At 58.7% G+C, this 21,918-nt stretch overlaps 3 protein-coding genes across 5 annotated transcripts; 1 reads left to right on the forward strand and 2 right to left on the reverse strand.

The window, feature by feature from the left end:
- The first annotated feature begins 48 nt into the window (after positions 1-48).
- On the forward strand, positions 49-7,050 carry POLR2C (RNA polymerase II subunit C). Its single transcript, XM_065848641.2, has 9 exons — positions 49-220; positions 413-462; positions 709-777; positions 942-994; positions 1,117-1,245; positions 2,285-2,336; positions 2,824-2,992; positions 5,858-5,932; positions 6,593-7,050. Exons 1-9 carry the CDS (start codon positions 135-137, stop codon positions 6,735-6,737), a joined length of 828 nt encoding a protein of 275 aa, XP_065704713.1. The 5' UTR covers positions 49-134; the 3' UTR covers positions 6,738-7,050.
- A 1,273-nt stretch (positions 7,051-8,323) lies between these two features.
- On the reverse strand, positions 8,324-14,238 carry DOK4 (docking protein 4). Of its 2 annotated transcripts, XM_065848439.2 has the most exons (9): positions 14,171-14,238; positions 12,641-12,850; positions 11,659-11,766; positions 11,135-11,249; positions 10,919-11,038; positions 10,632-10,821; positions 10,192-10,330; positions 9,982-10,105; positions 8,324-9,890 (listed from the first exon to the last, which is right to left on the reverse strand). In XM_065848439.2, exons 2-9 carry the CDS (start codon positions 12,704-12,706, stop codon positions 9,766-9,768), a joined length of 987 nt encoding a protein of 328 aa, XP_065704511.1. In that variant the 5' UTR covers positions 12,707-12,850; positions 14,171-14,238; the 3' UTR covers positions 8,324-9,765. The 2 variants fall into 2 exon arrangements, with proteins under 2 accessions (XP_065704511.1, XP_065704510.1); XM_065848438.2 differs by lacking the exon at positions 14,171-14,238 and having other exon boundaries at positions 12,641-12,892.
- Positions 14,239-15,180: 942 nt separating this feature from the next.
- On the reverse strand, positions 15,181-21,881 carry CCDC102A (coiled-coil domain containing 102A). 2 transcript variants are annotated; one of them, XM_065848585.2, is made up of 9 exons: positions 21,797-21,881; positions 19,416-19,988; positions 18,244-18,446; positions 18,020-18,128; positions 17,685-17,801; positions 17,390-17,599; positions 16,954-17,124; positions 16,764-16,867; positions 15,181-15,696 (listed from the first exon to the last, which is right to left on the reverse strand). In XM_065848585.2, the coding sequence occupies exons 2-9, from the start codon at positions 19,929-19,931 to the stop codon at positions 15,570-15,572; spliced, it is 1,557 nt and encodes a 518-aa protein (XP_065704657.1). In that variant the 5' UTR covers positions 19,932-19,988; positions 21,797-21,881; the 3' UTR covers positions 15,181-15,569. The 2 variants fall into 2 exon arrangements, with proteins under 2 accessions (XP_065704657.1, XP_065704656.1); XM_065848584.2 differs by lacking the exon at positions 21,797-21,881 and having other exon boundaries at positions 19,416-21,409.
- Between the last annotated feature and the right edge of the window lie 37 nt (positions 21,882-21,918).

The raw sequence follows: 21,918 nt of genomic DNA on the forward strand, positions 1-21,918 counted from the left end.
ACGGACCGGGCGGGTCCTCCGGGAGGCGGCGGCCGCAAGGGGGCGAGGGCGGGCGGGCGGCGGCCGCAAGGGGGCGAGGACGGGCGGACGGGAGCCGGGAGCCGGGCCGGTCGCGGGGCCGGAGCGGGGCGGCCATGCCGTACGCCAACCAGCCCACGGTGCGCATCACCGAGCTGACGGACGAGAACGTCAAGTTCATCATCGAGAACACGGACCTGGCGTGAGCGCGGGGCGGGCGGGCCCGGGAGGAAGCAGCGCCGGGGGAGGCGGGACAGGCCGCGGGGATCCGCGGGCAGGGCCGGAGTGGCAAAGCCCGGGCCTCGGCCCCGGTTGCTGGCCCCTGCGGGCCGGCCGGTGCCTCACACAGCACCGCGGTCCCTCGTGTATAAACGCGGGTGTTTCTCTCCCTCAGGGTGGCAAATTCCATTCGCAGAGTGTTCATCGCAGAAGTGCCCATCATAGGTACGGCCTTGTCCTGACCTGTGGCCACTGGCCCTTGAGTTCTACCTGTTACTCTCAACTCGTCCATTTCCCCCTCCCTCTTCAAGCTGCCTTCAGCACACCTTACCCATGTTTAGCCAGGATTATGTATCACCAGATGCTGTCTCGGCTTCACCCTCGTCTCCGTAACTTTTTCTGTACCATCACGCACTGTTCGGCTTTTACCCACGGAAATATTTCTGAGGTTGTGACTTTTTCCCTCCTTAGCCATTGACTGGGTCCAGATAGATGCCAACTCCTCTGTGCTCCACGATGAATTCATTGCGCACAGGCTGGGTGAGTGTCGGACGTGGGGAGGAAGATGAGGATGTGTGGCAAGACAGAGGTCATGGGTGAAGTCAGTCCAGAGATGGTGCACTGCCCATCTCAGTGGGAGCATTGATGCTCCCATGGTGCTCCATGCTCACTCAGACATTCCCCCAATTTTCTTCTTCCCACAGGTCTCATCCCACTCACCAGTGATGACATTGTGGATAAGATGCAGTATTCCAGAGTGAGTCAAGTAAAATGTCTTAGGTGCCTTTTTTGATGGTGGTGGGTGCCAGATCTGATGGGAAGCACCATTTCTTGCTGGGAGAGGTGTGGTGTAAAGTTCTTGACCTGTGTCTGTCCCAGGACTGCACATGTGATGAGTTCTGTCCGGAGTGCTCTGTGGAGTTCACCCTTGACGTCCGGTGCAATGAAGACCAGACTCGTCACGTCACATCCCGCGATCTCATCTCCAACAACCCACGGGTCATACCGGTCAGTGCGATCCCTCCGCTTGTCAGCAAGTCCCTTCTCTACGTTCCTGCTGAGGTGGGGGTGGTGAACACATGGGATGTGGACAAAACAAGGCTCTCGAGCACATTTCACTTTGCCTAAAGCCTGACTTAAAACATAGTGGGAGAGTAAAGCAGGAATATCTGCAGAAACAGCAGTGTGTGCCAGTGCCCTCCTCTTCTTCACCGTGTTGTCCTTTGCTTTCTGATGGTGTGTCAAAGCAGCATGACCTTGTTATAGCCTCAGCCGGCATCCCTCATCTCGAGCTCTTGTGAGTCTGTAGTTCAGTCTTTCCATCTCACCTCAAACATTTGGAGTGTGTGCACTTGTGTCCTGCTGCTGTGTCACTGCCATCTCCTGCCCACTTGCTGCTGGGGCTCAGGCAGGGTCAGCCTCTTCAAAGGCTCAGCAGCAACCCGGAGGCCTCTGCTGTTCTGGTTGTTGGCTCTCAGCGCAGCAAGGTGTGAGGAGCTGGGGCCTGGGCAGAGCTGACAAACAGCTCCTCTGCAGTCGACCTGGGGAGGGTTCATGGAGCCAAAGCAGAACAGATGCAAAAAGACTTAATGGAGAACATTTTAACATGCTATTGAGGCTGCATCCAGATGTTACTGCAACCTGGTGACTGGTGACAGTGTCAGCCTGGAGAGAGCCTGGCTGTAGCCCGCTGTTTCTTGCTTCCTTCGGTTGGGATGCTGTGAGTGCTGCGTGTTGTCTGCCAGCACTTGTGGGAGTGACTGGGCTGCATTGCAGAACCATGCAGCGACACTGGGCTGGGGCGTTCTCTGTCCTGTTGGGGAGAGCAGTGAGGGGTGTGAGGGGGCTGGCGGAGCAGGGTGTCACCTACCTCACTGAGCCTGCCTGAATTGTCCCGATCTCTGTTGAACAGGGTGGGCTGGAGCTGTTCCTGTAAGTCATGCTAGAGTGACTCTGTGCAGTCTCTAGTATTTGTAGGCAACTGCTATTTGATGTGGGGAAAAAAGGTGATCTTGCCATTAATTCATTTGCTTTTGTTTTTCTACAGGTAACATCTCGAAGCAGAGACAACGACCCCAATGACTATGTGGAGCAGGATGGTGAGTGGCATTTCACTGGCAATATGAGCTGGAAGAGGAAATGAATTTTTTTTCAGGCTCTTGGAACTCATTCGTCCTTTCCTAGATGTGTAACTGTAAGGCAGCTGTAAAGCTGGCAGTTGAGAGATGCTGGCATCGCTGTGTCCATGGGCTTAGCATTTTGTCTTAATACCGCTTAAAGGTTATCCCCAGAATTAAAGACCGGAGTGTTTTTCTCTCCTTGTGAGAGCTTGGAGACAGCAAAGATGCAAAATGCTGTGCTCTCCGCTGTTGCCTGGGGGCCTGAGCTGTGCCTCTGGGCATGTGTGCAACTCCTTTTTCCTTAGTAAGATGTTTCCCAGCTACTCTGGGAGTAGTGAGGCCAAGTGAGCCATGGCATCTGGTGACATATTCCTGGGCACTAAAAATTCCTACCTTTGCCCTAGTGTGACCTGCACACACGTTTCTCTTCTGCTGCCTTCTCAAACAGATGTGTGCTTTTCCACAGACATCCTCATTGTGAAGCTGCGGAAGGGCCAGGAGCTGAGACTCCGAGCTTATGCCAAGAAGGGCTTTGGCAAGGAGCACGCCAAGTGGAACCCCACAGCAGGCGTAGCCTTTGAGTATGACCCGGACAATGCACTGAGGCACACAGTGTACCCCAAACCGGAGGAGTGGTAAGTCCTAATGTCTGTCTGGAGGGACTGGAAAAGATTTTCCAGCAGGCATTTACACTTCAGCCCTGGGAATAATTTGAGATGTTAAGTGATGGTGAGCGTGCCTGTTGCTTCCCCTGGCACAGACTCTGCTCCTGTGTTGGGGCACTGGGGCAGCCACTTGGTTGCAGCTGTATGCAAGGTGGACTAGTTTGTGGCCACCTCTTGTCCTCTTCTCACATACGATTACTGCTCTTTTATCTCGCTTTCATTTTCTTTCCCATAATTTGTTCCTGCTTTTTCTTCCCTGCCCATGTAGGTCAGGGTAAGGTGTGAGAAAGGATTAGATCCATGCAAAGGGGAGGAGGTTTCTATGAGGGCAAGGAGCGGAAGGTTAGGTTGCAAGGCTGATATTGCAGCCCTGTTTGTTTGAAGACACCCAGTGTGTGGTTCTGATTTCAGCCCTATGTTTCCTTACTCCTGGAGTGTGAGGGTTTTCCTCTCTGGCCCTTTCTTCTCCTCTGACATACCATTCTGCACCATTTAATCTAAATGTGACAAGACTTTGCTTTTGGAAAACTGCTGGTCTGCTTTGGCCAGGGCGAGGACTTCACCTAGCAGCACTTTTCTCTGAGGGGATACCTGAGCTGCTCCTGGCTCTGCATCCCAGTGACCACTCAGCAGATATCCCATCATCGAGCACACCGGAGCCAGCGGCAGAGCGAGGAACCAGGTGCTTTAGCCAAGGCAGGCTGAAAGCAGGGACTGAGAGCGGTGGATCTGCTGCCATCACAGTGGGGCAGCAGCCAGAGCTGCGCTCAAGGTCGTGAAGACCTGTGTACAGGAGCGGGATTTGGTGCAGGGACCACATAAGCCAGGGCTGAGCAAGCGGGAACAAAAGCCTGAGCTGAGCTGCAGCTGGAGGGAAGGCTGAGCAGCAGAAGGGGCTCAGCAGGTTTTCCTCCTGTCACTGCCAGGCTCTGCACTGCCAAATTTGACTCTGCAAATGGCTGCGAGCACCAGCAGGCGGGTCATGGGCTATTGTATCTCTGCATTGTCCACTCTGAGCCTGGGTGCTCAGACCCATCACAGAGTGTGACCTTACGCTCTCCCTTGCCAAGTTAGCTCTCAGGAAATGAGCTTCCCAGAGGTGCCATTAGCCTTGATTTCACACCTCAGCCATACTACTGAGGTACTTCCAATCGGGAGATGTCACAGAGATGCTGTGCAGCCAGGTTTGCGCTCAGGAGACTTGAGAAGCCTTTTGTCGCCAAGGGTGGAGTGGCATGTGGATCCATAACATGCATGAAATGGGCTGGGATCTGCCTGCAGCCATCCCGGCCCTGCTTTATGGATGGAAGGAGCAAACCCTACTTGGCTTTGATGGGCTCTGTAGGGCGCGTTTGTGGGTCCGGTTCAGTCAGTCTGGGTGAGAACGGGACGTGCCAGGCGTTCGGCTCCTGCAGCACTTGGTCAGGGCGGTGCTCTGGGATCTGCAGTAGGAACCAGGCTGGCTGGGAGTGCTGGAAATCTGGAAATGGGCTTTTTGCTCAGTGTTGGTGATCTATTCATGTGGACTGAAGCTGGGCTTTGGGAACTGCCAACTACAGACCACTCTGTCGAGAGAGAAAGACTCTGAGACACTGATTGTGGTGAGGTGGTGCAGAGCTGAGGAGGATGCTGCTCAGCAGTTTTGTGGTCAGGAGCAAGTCACAAGAGTTGATGGGCCAGCCTGTCCTTTGTCACCAGCAGTTTCAGGGGTGGAACTGGATAGTTCTGAAGTTCCCAAATGATTTGTGGCATGTAGATTGCCCCAGAGTTTAGTTGATTGTCTGAGTGGATGCTTGAGAAGCAAGAACGTCTCTGTGCTGTGGAATTTCAAATTGGGATGTGAAGTCTTTTTCAGCTTCTTTTTGGTGCTGTAAAAATTCTCTGGTTTAATTTCTGTAACACTGGGTAGGAAATCTTTGACACTGATGAAGTGACAGACTTGGAATGCTGCTTTGGGTTGGACAGACAGAGGCCAGCGAGGCTGAGATATGCCTTCTTTTTGGACGAAGAATGTCACAGTGTGAATTTAGGAGAGTTTGGGCTTTTGAGGATGTCGATGTTGTGGAGGACAGCCCCAGCTGTGTGGCTGAGCACGTGAGCCTCAGCCATGAGGTGCTGCCCTGGCTGGGGGGCCCAAGGCAGCTGCTAACGTGGATTCTTTTGTTCAGTGGCAGAGTTGGCTACGTCTTCAGGAACCTGGTTATGTTATACAACAAGCTGGGTAACTGGAGGCAGTTTTTGAGAAGTTCTTGACAAAATGTAAAAATCAGAGAAATCTGAAAGAAATGTTGCTGTTGGAGCTGCCTGTTCCCTGATTATATGTCTGTCTTTCTGAGTTCGTCTGATTCCCCATGAAGACAATACAGAGACAAAGGCCTCTGTCATCCAAGGCTAGCTATTATTTTTGGTTTGGTTTTTCATGCTAATTGCGTTTTGAGGCTGCTGGCGGAGCGCTGGCATGCAGCTGGACTCTCAAGGCAGCTGTTGTGGTGGTAGAAGGCTCTGCCCTGTTTATGGTCATGGGTGGTTCTGCAAGTAACGTGAAGTTCCAGCTCCATTAGCGCTTTATCTCTCTCAGTGATTTGTTAGAGATGGAGAGTTTGTTTGGGAAGTGCAGTTTTATTTAAGGCAGCTGATGATAGGGTGCTGGGATCAGCCTTTCTTGATGTCTCTGGGGCAAGGAAGGCTGGCAGGAGACCTTGGTGGGTGAGGGACTGTCTGTGCTGGGTTCTCAGACAGCTCAAGGCTTTGGGTTTTCTTACATGGATGGTCCCAACAGTGGCACCAGGCTAGAGCCTGGGGTCCGTGCTGACCTCCCCTGCTCTTTGATTCCAGGCCCAAGAGTGAGTACTCGGAGATTGACGAGGAGGATGCTCAGGCTCCCTATGACCCCAACGGGAAGCCAGAGAGGTAGGAAGCTGAATGCGCTGCCACAGCTGGGAAATGTGGGAACCGACTGGGTGCATCTCTTTGGCTTTCATTAATACAGGAGCGTCTACTCTGCGCTGAAGTTTGCCAGCCTGGGGAGCTGGCATTCCCTGAAAAGCAGGGCAGAAGTTGCAGTTAAGTGATTATATGCCCAGGCTTGGCAGGTTTTCCCCTCTGGGAGATAATGGATGGCTCTCCTGAGTTCGTGTTCTCAAGTAGGGCAGTGCAGCACTCGCTGAAGTGAGAGGCCTGCAGGGGGAAATGGCTAAGGATATCTATTCACCCGTGTGGGTCTCATGCTCTCATTGCTGGTGGTACCCCCTCTCCCAGGTTATTTAACTGCAGAAGTGCCTGCAGCCAGTTGTACTCCATGTTGTGGGGCTCTGTGCTGGCTCACAGATCACAGTGCTGAGCGGAGAAAATCTCAGAAGTGCTCCTGCAGCCTGTGGAGTCATGAGTGATGGTTGTAGAGGGGCAGCGCTGACTGCTGCCCAGTTGGGAGCGGGATGATGCTGGTTGGAATTCCCTGCATATCTCCCTGTGGTGGGTCAGGATGGGCTGGAACCGCTCTGTGGGTGCTCTCTGGCTTTGCACGTGCTTGCAGGGCAGATAGTGATTTATCTCTCTGACCTGTAACCTCAGGTTTTATTACAACGTGGAGTCCTGTGGATCTCTGCGCCCAGAAACCATCGTTCTCTCTGCGCTCTCTGGCCTGAAGAAGAAACTGAGTGACCTCCAGACCCAGCTGAGCCACGAGATTCAGAGCGATGTCCTCACTATAAACTGAGGTGGCCCCTTGCAAGAAAGCGCTCAGGTGTGAGTGATGCAGAAGGTTCCGACACTGCTGCTCAGTGACACCTCTTCCCTGACCCCCCTTCCCGGGAAAGCCACTGTGATGTGTGGGGTAAAGCAGGAGGGAAATCACTGAGCATCTTCACTGGGACAGGCTTTATCTCTGAGCGATCCCAGAGTTTTAGGCCAGAGTTTTGGATTCTGGTGCTTGGGATTGGGGAGCACGTACCTCAGTTACACAATCCTACCTTATTTGCATGTCTGTTCCTTACTGTGCTGAATAAAGCCTTACCCCCTGTGTTCTTTCATCCCTGAAAGCTTGTCTGGGGCTGCAGGAGGAGATGTCGCATCATTTACTTCTCTCCAATAGACATTAATGAGATCTTCTTTGGAGGGAGCATTGCTCTCTGCTGCTGATTGCTGCTCTTGACGTTATCTCCTAGGGAGACCAGCAGCCCCTCCAGCAGGTGACCTGTCACTTACCCATCCAGCACTGCATTTAAAGCAGATGTTTGAGGCCGGGCTGGTAAGCGCGATGCTGCAGAAGGCAGTGCTGCAGGGGGCCCAGATGGGCCAGGCAGGCATCGCTGTATTTAAAGATTCTTTTGGAGCAGACTCTACCTGTGCACTATATAATCTTTATGTTAGGAGCTGGGCTGGCAGGGAGTCTGTCATTAATAGCCCTGGCTGATGTCTGCCAGTGTGCCCACTGCCCTGGCTGGGTTTGGTGCTGGGCTGGAGCTTGGTGCAGGTTCCAAACTGTGGTTGCTGTAACAGCAGCTGAGGGGTCACCCATTCTCCCCTCTGCCACTGCCAAGCAGGACTTGAGATGAGCTTCTTAGTGACATGTTCCTGAGGAGATCTTCCTCTTCCTCTTCCCCACCATGGTGCCTGGGAGGGAGGGGAAGGTGTGTGTGCCACGGTGCTCATCCCAACATGGATGTGGGGTGTGGGAGCTGCTTGGAGAGTGGGGATGGGTGCTCAGGCTGAGCTGGAGAGAGCAGCCTGAGTCAGCGCTGCCTTCAGCTCCTGGGAAGAGCTGCTGCAGCCAGGCTGCTGCTTTGGTGTCCTTTGGGATGCTGCGTTGGCATCCTTGCCATAGCACAGCCGGCTGCAGCATGGCTTCCCAGGGCCTGTCCCCATCCCTGGAAGGAGCGCTGCCTGGCTGGTGTGGCTGTCTGGCCTCGAGGCCAGTGCTCTTCCTGGCAGCCATGCTGTGGAACTGGCACAATTCTGCAAGAGCTGGGAGATGGAGCGGCTTCGAACTCCTTTGCCTGTGGACTGGGCGCCACTACTGCCCTGGCACATCCCAGAGCTGCAGGCGGCTGGAGGTGAGGGGTGACAGTGGGTGCTCGCATCCTCTTTCACTCAGGGTTGTTTGATAGAGGGTGGCAACTCGCTCCACCCTTCTCGCTTCCCCAGCGGCTTCAGGGCTTCACTGGCACTGTCCTGTCAGTGGCTGAAGGCAGAACAAAGCTGGGAGCCCAGCACACTGCCAGGAGCAGTAGGAAATCTCCCTATCAGCATTTTTCTCTCTGGCAGGCGCTACTCCCACTTGTATGGATGGAACAGACAAACAGGAAGGGTGGATAAGGGTTGTTTATTCATTGAGCAACTCCTTAAAAAACAGGAAAAAAAAGAAAAAAAGAAAACCCAAACATTTTTGGTTGTTAAATCTTTTCCAGATGAGGTGTGTCACCAGGAAAAGAGAGCAGGTGACACCTCTCACCCAGGGAAGGACGTGCTGCTGGCGTGCTGATGAGCCCCGCCACACCTGGCCATGCTGCAGAGAGCAGCCCTTCTCCCTCCTGCTGCCCCCCAGGAGCTCCCCAGCCTCAGCCACAAGCTACACAAACCCAAGACACAGTATTTACACACCACAAGTTCCCACATCACGACACTCCCCGTCCCCGAAGCACAGACCTGGAGCTTTAAGGGTGGAAATAAAACCACTGACCACCCAACCCAGCCTGAAAGAAGACTCCAAAGAAACACCGAAGTTTGCACGGCAATAAAAAGATAGCCCTTCTAAAGGAGGTCAATAAATAGGAGAACTAGAAAAAAATCAATTGCTTTTGAGTTCAGCACATGAAGCCCAGCTCCCCCCCGGGCGAGAGCTTCCACCCGGCAGGTGAGGAGGGAGTGAGGACGATGGGAATGGGGGTGCACAGAGAAACACGGCTCTTCCCCCATCGGCACAGGCTTCAGTGACCAGGGACTTTTTACATCTGCAAAGCTGCCCCTCAAGGGACAGATGCTACTGGCCAAAAACAGTCCCTGGGTTGCCCACCAGCAGATAAACAAGGGGCATGGCCAGAGGGAGCGGCTGCAGGTGGAGGAGCAAGGGATGCTGGGGTGGGGGCAGCCCGGGAAAGCTGGGGCGCTTGGCTGTGCCCGGTTGCTCATCCCAGCTGGCCTCCCTGGAAGGAAAACCAGTTTCTCCTGAGTCGTCTCAATTCTACAGCGAGTGTTTAAATAGCTTCAAGAAGTGCAAAAATCAGCTCAGGGGTGGTAGGGCATTCCGACGAGCACCCCATTCTTCATAGGGAGGTGAGATGCTGGTGCCCCACACCTTCAGCCTGGCACAGCCACATCCTCCAGTGCTGCTCCATCCCAACGGCGGGGTGATTCTCCAGCCATCCCCTGCTCTGCGGAAAACACACCAAATTTCTTGATCCCTCTCTTTTCTTCACCTCCCAGTTAGATCCCCAAGAGTCAAAAGCCTTTGAGCAACTTTGCCCAAGGGCTCTTCGGCAGCCATGAAGTTTGCATTTGTGTGAGAAGGAAAAAATCTCTTATAATATGGATATTCGGCATATATTTCAAGTTAGTTGAGGCTGAGCCAGCCATCACCTCCGCTAACGTCAGGCCAGGGTGCAATCCAGTGCCGGCTCCCCGCGGCCCTGGCATGGAGGATGCCCCGGCTCAGTCTCACTGCATGCTCAGAGGGCTGGCTGCCTGTGTCCTTGTCACCCCTCAGGGAAGAAAAAGGGGACCCCCACCGCCGTCCCCTCCCCGCCGGCTCACGGGGATGATGTGGGCTCCCTGCTTTCAGGTTTGTCGCTTTTGGAGGACTTTGGCTTCAGCAAGATGAATCTGTTGAGGAGGTCGGTGTCCGAGCTGGCCTGGGCACCCGCGTATGCCTCCCCTAGGGACAAAGCAGAGGGTGGGCTCGCTTAGGGGGACACCCCATGGGCCAGAGGAGCAGTAGATCCTTGGTGGGGAACAGGGACACTCACCAGCGTAGCTGGAGGACTCAGCCATGTTCTGGGAGCCGGTGATGTGGTGCCAGTAGGCGCTGCGGGGCAGCATGGTGGTGGGGGTGCAGGGGTAGGAGAAGTGCTCGGTGCCCTTGTTCAGCAGCTGCAGAGGATGAGAGGTGGGTGAGAGTGACACAGGGTGCCCTGAGCTCCCTCCCAGCCATGTCCCCAGGGTGGGCTGGAGCTCACCCTGACATTCTTCTCCATCTCCAGCAGGACCCTCTTGTGCTGCTCGGCGATGGCCAACGTGGCACTGTGCACGCGCTGGTAGATCTGCTCGCCCTCCTGTGTCTGGAAGGTGTAGAGACCTTCCCCCGCGTCACACATCCTGCGGGGACAGCACACAAGGTGTCACTGCGGTCTCTAAGCCAAGGGTTGATGAAAAATATCCCCCCAGGTGGCAGCTGGCCCAGCTTCCCATGTTTAAGTACTGTCCCCATGTCCCCTCCATGGTGCTGAGACCCCATCAGTTCCAGCCCCAAACTTCCCCAGGTCCCTACCCCAGCCATGGCCATCACCCTGGCATCAGGCTTGCCCTGGGGTGATGGCAGCAGTGTCACCTCCTGGTGTGCCCCGGAGGATGGAGGCACACAGTGGTGGTCCCCATCCCAGCAAGGGTGACATCTCACCGTCCAGCCTCGAAGGTGAAGCGCGTGGCATCGCGGCCGTAGCGGCGCAGGGAGCAGAGGGGCCAGGAGAGCAGCTTCACCCGGGGGTTGTGCGTGTCCCAGAGGTAGATGTTTTCGTGGGTGATCTGCAGCTTGCACTCGCCGTAAACGTCCAGGTTGGGGCAGGGGAGGAGGAACACGTTAAACCGGTCTGGAGAGGGGAAAAAAAATTAAAAGAAAATAAAATACTGCATGGGGGGTGTAGTGAGGCCAAGCCCCAAGCGAGCTCCCTCATGCCACGTGCTCACCTGTCTGCTCGCTCTGCACGCCGGGCGCCAGCAGGTCGGGCTCCCCCAGGCTGATGTCGTTTAGGCGGGCGCCCAGGCACTCCACCGACAGCGTCTTGTACCACTCCTCCGCCTCCAGCTCTGCAAGGCACCACGGCAGCCCTTGGGTGACCCCGGCCAAACCAGGGTGCCCCACCTGGCACCCCCAGCCTGGCTCCCCTTGCCACTGCCCCGTACCTGAGTCGCAGGTGAAGGTCCGGGCAGAATCGTCAGTGAAAACGATGGCCACAGCCTGTCTCTTGGTCTCCTTGGGCAGCCGGGTGATGCACTTGACATTGCTGATCTCAGTGACCTGCAGAGGAGGTGGGGGTGTCATCGGAGGCTGCACCCAAACCCAGCTTCACTGCACCCAGAGCCCAGTGGCACCTGGACCCCAATCACCATCGCACCCAGACCATGGCCCCTGCAGCACCCAAACCTCAGCTGCGGCATCCAGAACCCATCCCCTGGTCTGCACCGAAATCTGACCACCACTACAACTACATCCTGGCCCCTGTGGCACCCAGACCCCAGCCCCTGCAGCACGCCAACCCAATCTCCTGGACTGCACCCAAATCTGCCCATCGCTATACCCAGACCCCAGCCCCTGTGGCACCCAGACACAGCTGCATCCCCCACTGGAGTTCCCAGGGCGACAGCCCAGCAAGCTGAGGCGAGGAGGGACCCTCTGGGGCACAAGGCAGCACCCCAGCACCCCTCACCTTGGGGCACCCGCGCAGACACGCCGACTTCTCATCCGGGTACTTCTCCAGGCGCTGGGGCCCTTTGCTGGAGGATTTGCGGAAGACCAGCCAGCACCGCCGGTAGATCTGCCGGACAGAGAGCGCCGGCAGCTGCCGCCCTGCAGGGCAGGAGGGTCCCCACCCCCACCCCGTCCCCATCCTATTCCCCAGAATCCCTGACCGGTCCTGCTCATCCTCCTGGCCTGGGGACAGGAGGGGACAGTGATATCCTACGGCTGCCATCATCCCCCCTGCCCCCACCAGAGCTAATTGCAGAGCTTAATTAACAAACATGGGCAAGGGTCCCAAGGGGGCCCCATCCTGGTCCCTCTCTGTCCCCCTCCCACAGCCTCAGCCCCCAGGGGTGGCAGGGCAATCGTCCCCAAGCATGTCCCCCCACCTCAAGCCCGCTCCCTCTTTGTTCTCCTTAATTAGCGTGAAATTACCCAGCATGCTCGCTGCTGCATGCTCCGAGAGACTGAGCGAGCAACCAACCGCCCCGACCCCACACCTATGGGTCCTGCACTCCAACACTCCCCAGTTTGCACCCAGCAGCCCCCCCAGCGGTGTGGGGCATCCCTGGTGCCAGAACTGCGTGCGGAGAGAAACTGAGTCATGGGGGGGCAGGGCGGGGCTCAGGGACACCCCCCAAACACCTGCAGTGACCCGTGGACGGGGTTGGGGGCCCCACCCGGTGCAAGATCCAGGCAGTGCAGGATCGGGCCCTCTGGGGCTCCTGGATGATATGGGTACCAACAAGTGGTCTGCAGCCCCCTGCATGGCCACAGCCCCCAAAATGCTGTTTATTCAACCCAAAACCAGGGGTGCAGGTTGCAGTGAGAGGCAATATGGCCAGGGGACATGGTTAGAGGACCCAGCCACATCACTTATTGTGGTAAACTGCACCCCAAATCCATGGGTGCCCTCCCCCTGCTTCCCATTCCCTGAGACCCCCACTCACCCCCAGCTTCTTGCTCTTCATCCTCACGTAGCCTTGCTTGATGATGTCGTTAAAATTCGTAGCCATGGTGATGGCCCAGTGAGGTGGGGGATATTTTGGGAGGGGGGGGCTGCCTTCACCTTCGCCCCCCCCCCTCCATCCTCTTCCTCTGTACCCCCCTACCTCACTGCCAGCCCAGCCAGGAGCTAGTGGTGTCCCCCCCCATCCTGGCTGGAAAAGAGAAATGACAGATCGATGGGTGACATCTTCCTCCTCCTCCTCCTCCTCCCCTTCCTCCTCCCTTCGCTGCCTGAACCATCCGAGTGGAACAGTCCAGTGTTAACCCTGCCAGCATGGCAGTGGTGGCCAGCACGCATGAATGGTTCCCCCTACAGCAGCCCCAACATGTGTCCCAGGGGACACCTATGCTGGACCTCACCCATGGGTCCTCCTCACCTCTCACACTGCCCCTCCTTCCTCCAAGCTGCTCGCTCAGGCAGCAACGTGGCCCCAGCTGCTGGGCATCAGTAGGGTTCAGTGTTAATGACCTGCCCAGCCAGGCCAGTTCTGCCGTGGGGTGTTTTGGCCCCAGCACCAAGTACAAAAGAGACTTCAGTTCCCGACCTCGCACCCCTGGTATAACCCAGGCTCCCTCCAGACCTGTCTCAGGCTCGTCCTCACTCAGCCTGGTCCCTGCCTGCTGCCGCTGCCTGTGGCTGCAGGTCCCCACCAGCCCTGGGCAGCGGGACCTGACTGGGACCAGTATCCTTTTCCAGCTGGAAAAATCTCCTATAGAAGGCAGTAACCTAGGAAACAGGATAGGGCCATCCCCAGAGATGCTCAGGAGCCAGACTGCTCTGTGCTGGTGACGCCCTGGTCCCCAAAGCCCCAGTATCCAGGGGGATCTAGCCCCATCCACCCCTCCCAGAGTGCCCACCCTGCAGCAACTACACCCCAGCATCCCCCTCCTGCCATTGCCACCACTGCCATGGCCTGTCCAGGTGCCACCGGGATGGTTTGTGTCCCCAAGAGCTAGGCTGGCCTTGCTGCCTGGGACCCTGTGCCCCAGTCCTGCAGCACCGTGGTCTGTGCTGGGGTGGCCTGTGGCCCATGGCCCATTGGGACCAGGGAGGGGGTGATGGGAGCTGGGACAGCACCCCAGGGACACTCCACTGTCCCCCTTGCCTCTGAGGGGTACACCCCCCCCGCGCCATCATCCCCATCCCATCACCCCCTCTCCAACACCCCATCCCACCCCCTCTCCTCGCAAATGAGCACCCCAAGGGAATTCAGAAAAGCTGGGGGGGGGGCACCTCCTACCGCCACCCCGACTAACTCCCCCCCATCTGCCACCTCGGACACCCCCAAACCCGGCCACCTCTGACCGCCCCCATCACCCCCAGGTCTCTCTTGCTCCCACCGGCATCGTCCCTCCTGGAGCTGTCACCCCCCGGCCGGGCTCCCCCGACATCTGTCACCCCGAATCTCGGCCGAGCCCTGCCCTGTGTTACCCCCGCCCGGTTCCCCGCTGCCGGCCCCCCCCGGCCTTACCCGGCCCCCCCGCTACAGGCGCCGGCTCGGGCGGCCCCGGCGTCCAGCTCCGCGTCGCAGCGAGCCCTGGAGCCGCACGGCCCCGCCCGCCCCTGCCCCCCCCAGACCACGCCCCTCCAGGCCCCGCCCCCGGTGCCTGTTATCCCCGCCACCCCCATGAGCTGCCTTCTCCGTCCCTCCGGGCCCCGCCTCGCCCAGCCCAGCCCAGTCACAGCCACAACCAGTTGCCCTAGAAGAGGCTTCCTGGCTGCACATCAGTAGGCTTCAGAGTGAATGACCCGTAGAGACTGACAGGCGGCAGCAGCCTCACCAAGCTGCAGTTCTGGGCTGTCCATAGGCTCAAGCAGACATCTCCTCATCCCCATCCCCCCTTCTGTGCCTCACCAAACCTCTGCTTTTCAGGGCCCCCACCAAAACTGCCTGTGGGTACCTCCACCCCTCACAGCCTCATCTGTTGGGCCATAAAAAAAAAGAATAATCACTGGAAATAAAAGGGCATTAAAAAAAAAAAGTGAGCAGCGAAGAGCTGTGCTTTTAGCCAATCAATTAAAAGGCAGAGCTGGGGAATTAGCTCACCGAAATATTAATTTTTAATAAAGTTGTGTCTGAACTCCTCCAAAGCCCCGCGAGGTGCTGCTCTGTGGGGTGGGCTGCAGGGGAGTCAGCTGGGGGGGTCAGCATCCACAGGTGCACCTCTGCACCCATGGGTGAGCACCCACCTGCCTGGCCACCACCCTGCAGGTACAGGCACATCTATGGCCACAAGCATCACAAGCCGCCCCACAACCCCTGCTTCTCACTGCACGGGCCTGGGGACAGGTTTTACCCGCAAGCCAGGCCCGTCCCCAGGCATGGGGGCAGTGACGGCAGTGGGGTGATGCCAGCAGCCACACATCCAGCCCCACGTGCGGCTCATAGACAAACACCGTTTCTCCTGGATGCTGTCCCAGCCCATCCCCTCCATGCTCCCTCCCACATCGGAACAGACCAGAAATGAAGCCACCACCAGAGCCTGGGCCCCTCTGGGCTCTGTATTTATAATAAAAAAATCATATACAAATACATACATATATATAATATATATAAAAATGTGGGCAGGAGGCCACGGGTGGCTGCAGGGCTCGGTGCCCCTCTCTGCCCTGTGCTTCCTCCTCCTGGGCTGCTCAGTGATGCTGGCTCTGGTGGCCACATCTGTGTCCCAGGAGATGCCAGTGGCCGAGGGGCATCTGATACTGTCCGAGAGGTAACGGGCTTGGAGCAGCTCTGGGCAAATTCCTCCCCAACGGTCCATGCCTCAGTTTCCCCATCTATCCGAGGGTCACCACATGGCCAGGCCCCATGGTGACAGGCACTTGTAGGCAGAGGACGTCCCTGCAGTGGTGGCACCTGGCTCTGGGCTCTAGGGCACCTGGATCTGCAGGTCCTCATCCTCGTCGGGGTCGCTGGTGCCGTCCCCAGCGTCATCAGGTCCAAAGCGGGCACTGCGCATCTTGCCGAAAAGCGGGGTGCTCTGCTGTCGCCGCAGCCTGCCAAGAGAGAGCTGTTGGGGTGCGGGGTGGCAGAACACAGCCCTGGGGGGATGCTGAAACCAAGCCCGTCCCCGTGCACCCCTACAACGTGACTTCACCCCGCTTGGATTCCATTTCTGCAACTCCCACCAAGCCTTGGGTGCAGCCCCCAAACCCCTCTGCCCAGGGTTAACCCTCCAGCGTGGGGCCAGGGAGCTCTGGATGATGCTTGGTATAACTGGGGCACCAGCTAAAACCCTCTGGGGCTGGACACCGCCACGCTGGGCATCTTGGACCCAGCCGAGAGCGCACAGAAGGGAGGAATCGTCCCCATAAAACGGGGTTCCCCGCAAAAAAACCCAAGAGTCCCCATTCACAGGAGCCTGTGGTCGTTTCAGCTCCTCACTTGCCTTGACATTAAAATTCATCAAGGAAAATTTATGAAGCAAATCTGAAATCAAGAGGCCCAGGACCTGCTCAGATCTGACCAGTTTGCTGTGTTTTACCGGAAAGCATGAATTATTTAAGGACAAGCACATGGGGAGGCCAGAGGAGGGGAAAGACAGAGCCTCCATTATTCCTCCATGATTTAATGAAGATGTCCCAATAAAATAAAGGAAGATTATAAACACAATCCCCCCAGCGCCTCCCGGAGACACAGCATCGATCTCTCACGGCCATTTCAGCTCTTTACTGCTGGAGAGGCGAAGCAAGGCCAAGGAAAGTTTTTAAGGGCAATAAAACCAACCTCCCAACTCCCCAAACTGGTGTGAGATGCTCAGAGCCTGCCCTGGTCCTGGGTACCAGCAGGTGAAACCCTAAGCAGTGTGAAACTGGGTTGCATTGGTCTGTGGGCAGCCTTGTGCTGGTTTAACTAGGAGATGAATGCTCTCCAGCTTGCAGTGGGGTGAAGGCTGCTCCAAACGTGGCTGGACATGCTCCAAGGGTGTTGAAGGAACTTTGGCCATGCTTAGCCCAGGGTTCAACCAGGGAGATGCTGGTTGAGGGATGGTGGCAAGGAGAATGTCATCCCACCCTTGGGTCCCACTGGTCCCCACCGTGTTCCTCCCCGGTTCCCCACTCACCGGGACTGCAGATGCTCCAGTTGCACTTGGAAGCTCTCGCTCAGCTCCGTCTGCTCGTCCAGCGACCGCTGCAGCTTCCGTGTCTGGTTGTGGGCCTCGTCCAGCTGTGGGATGGGATGGGGCTGTCAGCAGCTGCAGAGGGAGCAGTGCTGCTCACTCCAACCCCCTCCACCAGCACGAGCTTCCTCACCTCATCTTCAGCTTGGGCCAGCTCCTTCTTCAGCTCCTCCACCCTCAGGCGCAGCTTCTTCACCTCGCCCTCGTGTTGCTCCACGCGGCGGTTGGCATGGGCCAGCTCAGCCATCTTCTCCTGATATTGCTTCTTCAGCTTGGCGTGGATGTGCTTCAGGTCAGCCAGCTCCTGCGGTGGGCATGGGGTCCAGGGCTAAGTGGGTGAGAGCCACCCCCACAGCCAGGTGCCCCCTTTGCCCTCCCCAGGGACCTTTCCCACCACCCCACCACATGATGGAGCTAATAAAGCAAAGACATGGTCACCATCATCTCCTAGATGAAGCATGGTGACACAGTTTGGGCTTGAGGAGGTCCTGGGGGATGCTGAACCACTGCTGAAATGACAGGGTCACCCAGGGAGGAGGTGGCAAGGGACAGGACCACCCGCATGGCACCTTGTTCTTCTCGAAGAGCTCGGCCTGGATGGTTTTGAGGTCGGTGTCCAGGGCACTGGCCGTCTGGCGCCGCTTGCGCGCCAGCACCTCCTCCAGATCCTCGATCTGCGCCCGCAACTTCTTATTCTCCCGCTCCAGGTTGAGCTTCTCTGTCTCCAGCCGCTCCCGCCGTCCCCACTCAGCTGCGTTCTCCGCCTGCAGCCGCTCCATCTGGGACAGGGACATAGAGTAGCCGGGGGGCAGTGGGGACCCCCTCACAGCTCCCTTCACCCCCCGTGCTGGGGTTGAGCCTCACCTCCACGCGCAGCTCAGCCAGCTTCTTGTCCATGCTGGAGCGAGCACCCAGCTCGTCCTCCAGGTCCTCGGAGATGCGGCCTAGCTCGTCCTGGTGGATCTCCTTCAGGATGTTGAGCTGTGGGGAAAACACAGCACTCAAGGTGGGCAGTGAGCACACACCTCACTCCACCTGAGCCCTGCCTGCACCCATCCACCCACCCTCTGCAGACAGACCTACTGGCTCAAAGGCACTAATTAAGACCCTTAATGAGCACTCTGGAGTTGGGGGGATGCCACCCACCAGGAGACAGGCCACCCCCATAGGCACCCTTGGTCCTCAGGCATCTCGCTCACCTGCTTCATCACCTCCTGCTTGTTCTTGTTGAGCTCCTCGTACTTGATCTTCCACTGGCTGAGCTCACCCTCCAACTTCTCAATGTTCTTACTGAGCGCCAGTTTGTCCCTGGGGAGAGCCAACACTGGTGACAGCCGGCAGCACCCCATGGGACATCCCATCCCAGTGGGGACAGGGCTGGGCTCGGCTGGCACCCCCCAAGGATGACGCCCCAAGCACTCACTCTCGCTCCTTGAGCAGCACTTTTTGGGACTCATCCAGCCGCAGCTTCAGGGCGGTGACTTTGGTGGCATCCTCCTCAATGACGCTGACGTCTTCCCAGAGCAGACGGCTCCGTTCCTGGCGGGTGAAGGAGGCCCGGGGGCCCCGCTGCTCCCAGCTCTCATCCTGCTTGCTCGTCAAGATGTTTTCCATCAGCTCCAGCTCCTGCAGCGCCGTGGGTGGGCCAGGGCAGGGAGTCACCCATGGATGAGGGGGCAGCCCTGGTTTCCCACCCCCTACAGCACCCAAGCTTCACCCCACAACCAAGAGTATCCCTCCCTGCAGTCCCCCCTGGGGTTGATGGAGAGGGACTGGGCCTCCCAGGGGATCTCCCACACACCACCACACTCTGCTGCTGGTTCCCCACTTCACTGGAAATTTAGGATGAGAAAATACTGATTTATCACACCGACCCCACTGCAACTGCCCTGTGGGCGATCTTCTGCCAGGCTCTGGGAGTGCACTGTACATGGGGTGCAGAGATTTTCTGGGGACAGGACATCCCAGGGATTAACCAGGAGCCCCTGGGGGGTGTTCACACTACTCTCAGATTTGCCGCCCGGCAGCTGTGCCATCAGGTGGACTGAACTGGCATGGCATGGCACCCCAAGTGGTAACTTCTGCCTCGTGACAGAGCTGATGGCAACAGAGAGGGGACAGCTGGAAGAGCTGGGACCATCCCTGGCGTGGCTCTGATGTCCCCTCCTTCCTCCTCCTCCTCCTCCCTTCAGCACAGACCTCTGCCAGATGCTCGTATGGAGACGCTGGCATTAGAGCTGTCGCTGGGAGATGCCACTGTCACTGCTCAAACCACCGTCCCCTGTATTGGCACATCAACTTGTGCCTAATACCTCCAAAAGGAATGCCCCAAGAAGGGGACCAGTGCCAGTGCAGAGAGATCTCCTGGACTGCTCCAAGCTGCTGAGAGGGGTCTGACCCCCAAGGTTGCTTCGTGGGGCTCTGACCTCACGACACTGCTGCAAAAGGGGTCTGCCCCCCACTCCCACCTTTGCGGGGCAGGGAGTGACCTCACAGGCACCTGCAGGCAGTGGTGGTTTGGGGGAGCATGGGAGTGAGGAGCCCCCCGTGGCACCATGCCAGCCCTGCCCACCCCAGACAGCCCCTCACCCTCACCTTGGCTTTTTGGGGCGTCTCAGCCCCTACATCCCGCACAGGCTCCCGCTCTGAGTCAGCCTCTCCCTCGGCCCCATCAGCACCGGGCTGGCCGTGCAGCCGTGCCGGCGGGTGGGCGGGTGGCGGGCGCTCCTCCGGCCGGTCACGGTCACGGCGCAGCCCGGCCAGCTCCTTGGTGAGGGCTTCCAGGCGGTGCCGCAGCTGCCGCACCTCCTCGCGGGCCCGGTTGCGTTCAGCCCGCACTTTGCTCCATTTCTCCCGCCAGTTGGCCGTGCAGTCCGACCACCATCGCATCGTCTTCTCCATCTGGGCCGCTCGCGCTCGTGCCTCCTCCAGCTCTCGCAGCCGCAGCTCCTCCCGCCCTTCCCAGTCCCCTTCCAGCAATGCCGGGGGGGGGCCTGGTGAGGGTGTCCCGCTGGGTGGGGACGGAGAGGGCTCAGGGGCCAGCAGGGCCAGCAGCGAGCCCCCCGGCAGCGGCGGGGAGCCGGCCAGGCGTGAGGCCCCGCTTTGGCTCATGGTGGGTGACCCTAGGGCATGGCCATCACTATCACGGCAGCGCTTGCACCCAAGGACCTGCGGGAGAGATGACAGGTCAGGGGGCCCTGGGAGGCTACAGGAGGTGGCTGGAGGGGCCTGGAGAGAAGGGGGAGCATGGCCCCTGTTTTTTGAGGTGGTGCAGAGTGATGAGGTCCCTGGCATGGACTTTGGTCTGGTCCCCAGTGAGGACTCAGGTAATATCCCCAGCTGAGACCCTAATGACCCCAGTGAGGTCCCTGCTGATGACCACAGCAAAGAGCCAAGTGATGGCCCCAGCCAGGTCCCCCACGAAGATCCCCATGACGTCCCCAACAAGGACCCTGGGGAGGTCCCTGGTGATGGGGCCAGCACGGTTCCCAGGGAACGACCCCAGGAAGGACTGCAGTGCCCAGCCACTGGCACCTTGTCCCAGTTTGGCACTGCAGCCAGCACCAACCTGGCCGAGGGCACCTCTGCCAGCCCACTGGAGGCAACAATGTCTCCACGTAATCTGGATGATGTCACCCATGTGAGGTCATCCAGACGACAGCAGCTGTGGGCCTCCAAGACCATCCCCCATGCTGTGATGGGGAGACCCAGCTGCACCCCAACAGCTCCAGCGGGGGTTAAATCCTGGATCCAGAGCCAGCGAGACAGGAACAGCTCCAGAAGACGAAACCGGTAGCAGCAGCAGGATGAGCGCCAAAGCTGCTGGACGCACTCTCTGGTGACGCCGCAACAAAGGGCCGGTGCTGATCGTGTACGTCCCAGCAAAGACCTCACATTCCAGCTGGGCCAGGCGGGTAAACCGCCCCAGGAAACCTTAATGGGAGGCTGCTGCACGCCCTAATGGGATAAGTACAGAGTCCGGCCGCGACCAGCCCGCAGCCTCCCAGCAGGTTTTCGGGACAGTGCAGCCCAGACCTGCCACCAAATCTAGTCAGGTTGTGCGAGCCAGTGCCAGAGCAGCAGGAGCATCAGCTGGTGGCAATTATGTGCTTAGCATGGCAGAATAAATTAATTTCTCTGATGATATTTGCTGAAACAGTGACGTTTTGGTAAAACTCTGAGGTTAGCATTGGCCTGTGCTGTCTTGCTGCCTGCGTGGCCTGCTGTTGCAGGGAGGCACCCCCAGTCCCGGCAGGATTTGGCACCGGGAGAGCCCCAGCTGCTCTGCAATGCCCACGGGAGCACTGGCATCCATGCAATGCCCACGGGAGCACAGACGGAGCACGGGCACCCATGCAATGCATGCGGGAGCAGAGGGACCTGTGCAATTTTCATGGGAGCTGTGGCACCCCTGCAGCGCCCACGGGAGCACCGGCACCCGTGCAGCGCCCACGGGGAGCACGCGTAGAGCACCGGCAGCCATGGAGCGCCCACGAGGGGCATGCATGGATCACGGGCACCCCTGGAACACACACGGGGAGCACCGGCAGACACGGAGAGCCCGCAGGAGCGCGCGCGGATCGCGGGACCCCACGAACGCCACGGGGCGCCCGCCGCCCTCCCGCCCCCGCCGGCCGTCGCGCGCTCCAGGCGGGGGCGGCACCGCCCGCCCCCCGCGCTTCCCCATTGGCCGTGTGCGCTGCCACTCCGCCGCCGGCGGTGACGCGCCCCGGCCCGCGGGAGCCGCCGCATTCCTCCGCGCCCGCCCCGCCCCGTCCCGCACGGTCCGGTACGGCCGGTACCGCCCGGCTCGGCTCGGCGCGTCTCGGCCCGGTACCGCCCGGCTTGGCCCGGTACCGCCCAGCTCAGCCCGTCCCGGCGCGGCCGCTCCCACCCCCGGCCAAAGTTTTCCGCAAGTTTTCCGTTGGGCCGGCGCCGCATCCCGCCCGCCGGCCCGGCCCGGCCCGCTCCCTCACCGGTTCGGCGCGGCGGCGGCGCGGGCAGCCCGCGCGGGCCGGGGCGCTGCCGGAGGAGTCTCCTCCTCCTCCCCCTCCTCCTCCTCCCCCCGCCGCTCCCGCCCCCCGCCCGCGCCCGGAGG

The sequence above is a fragment of the Patagioenas fasciata genome, chromosome 13 (genome assembly GCF_037038585.1).
Source record: "Patagioenas fasciata isolate bPatFas1 chromosome 13, bPatFas1.hap1, whole genome shotgun sequence".
Lineage (NCBI taxonomy): Eukaryota > Metazoa > Chordata > Aves > Columbiformes > Columbidae > Patagioenas > Patagioenas fasciata.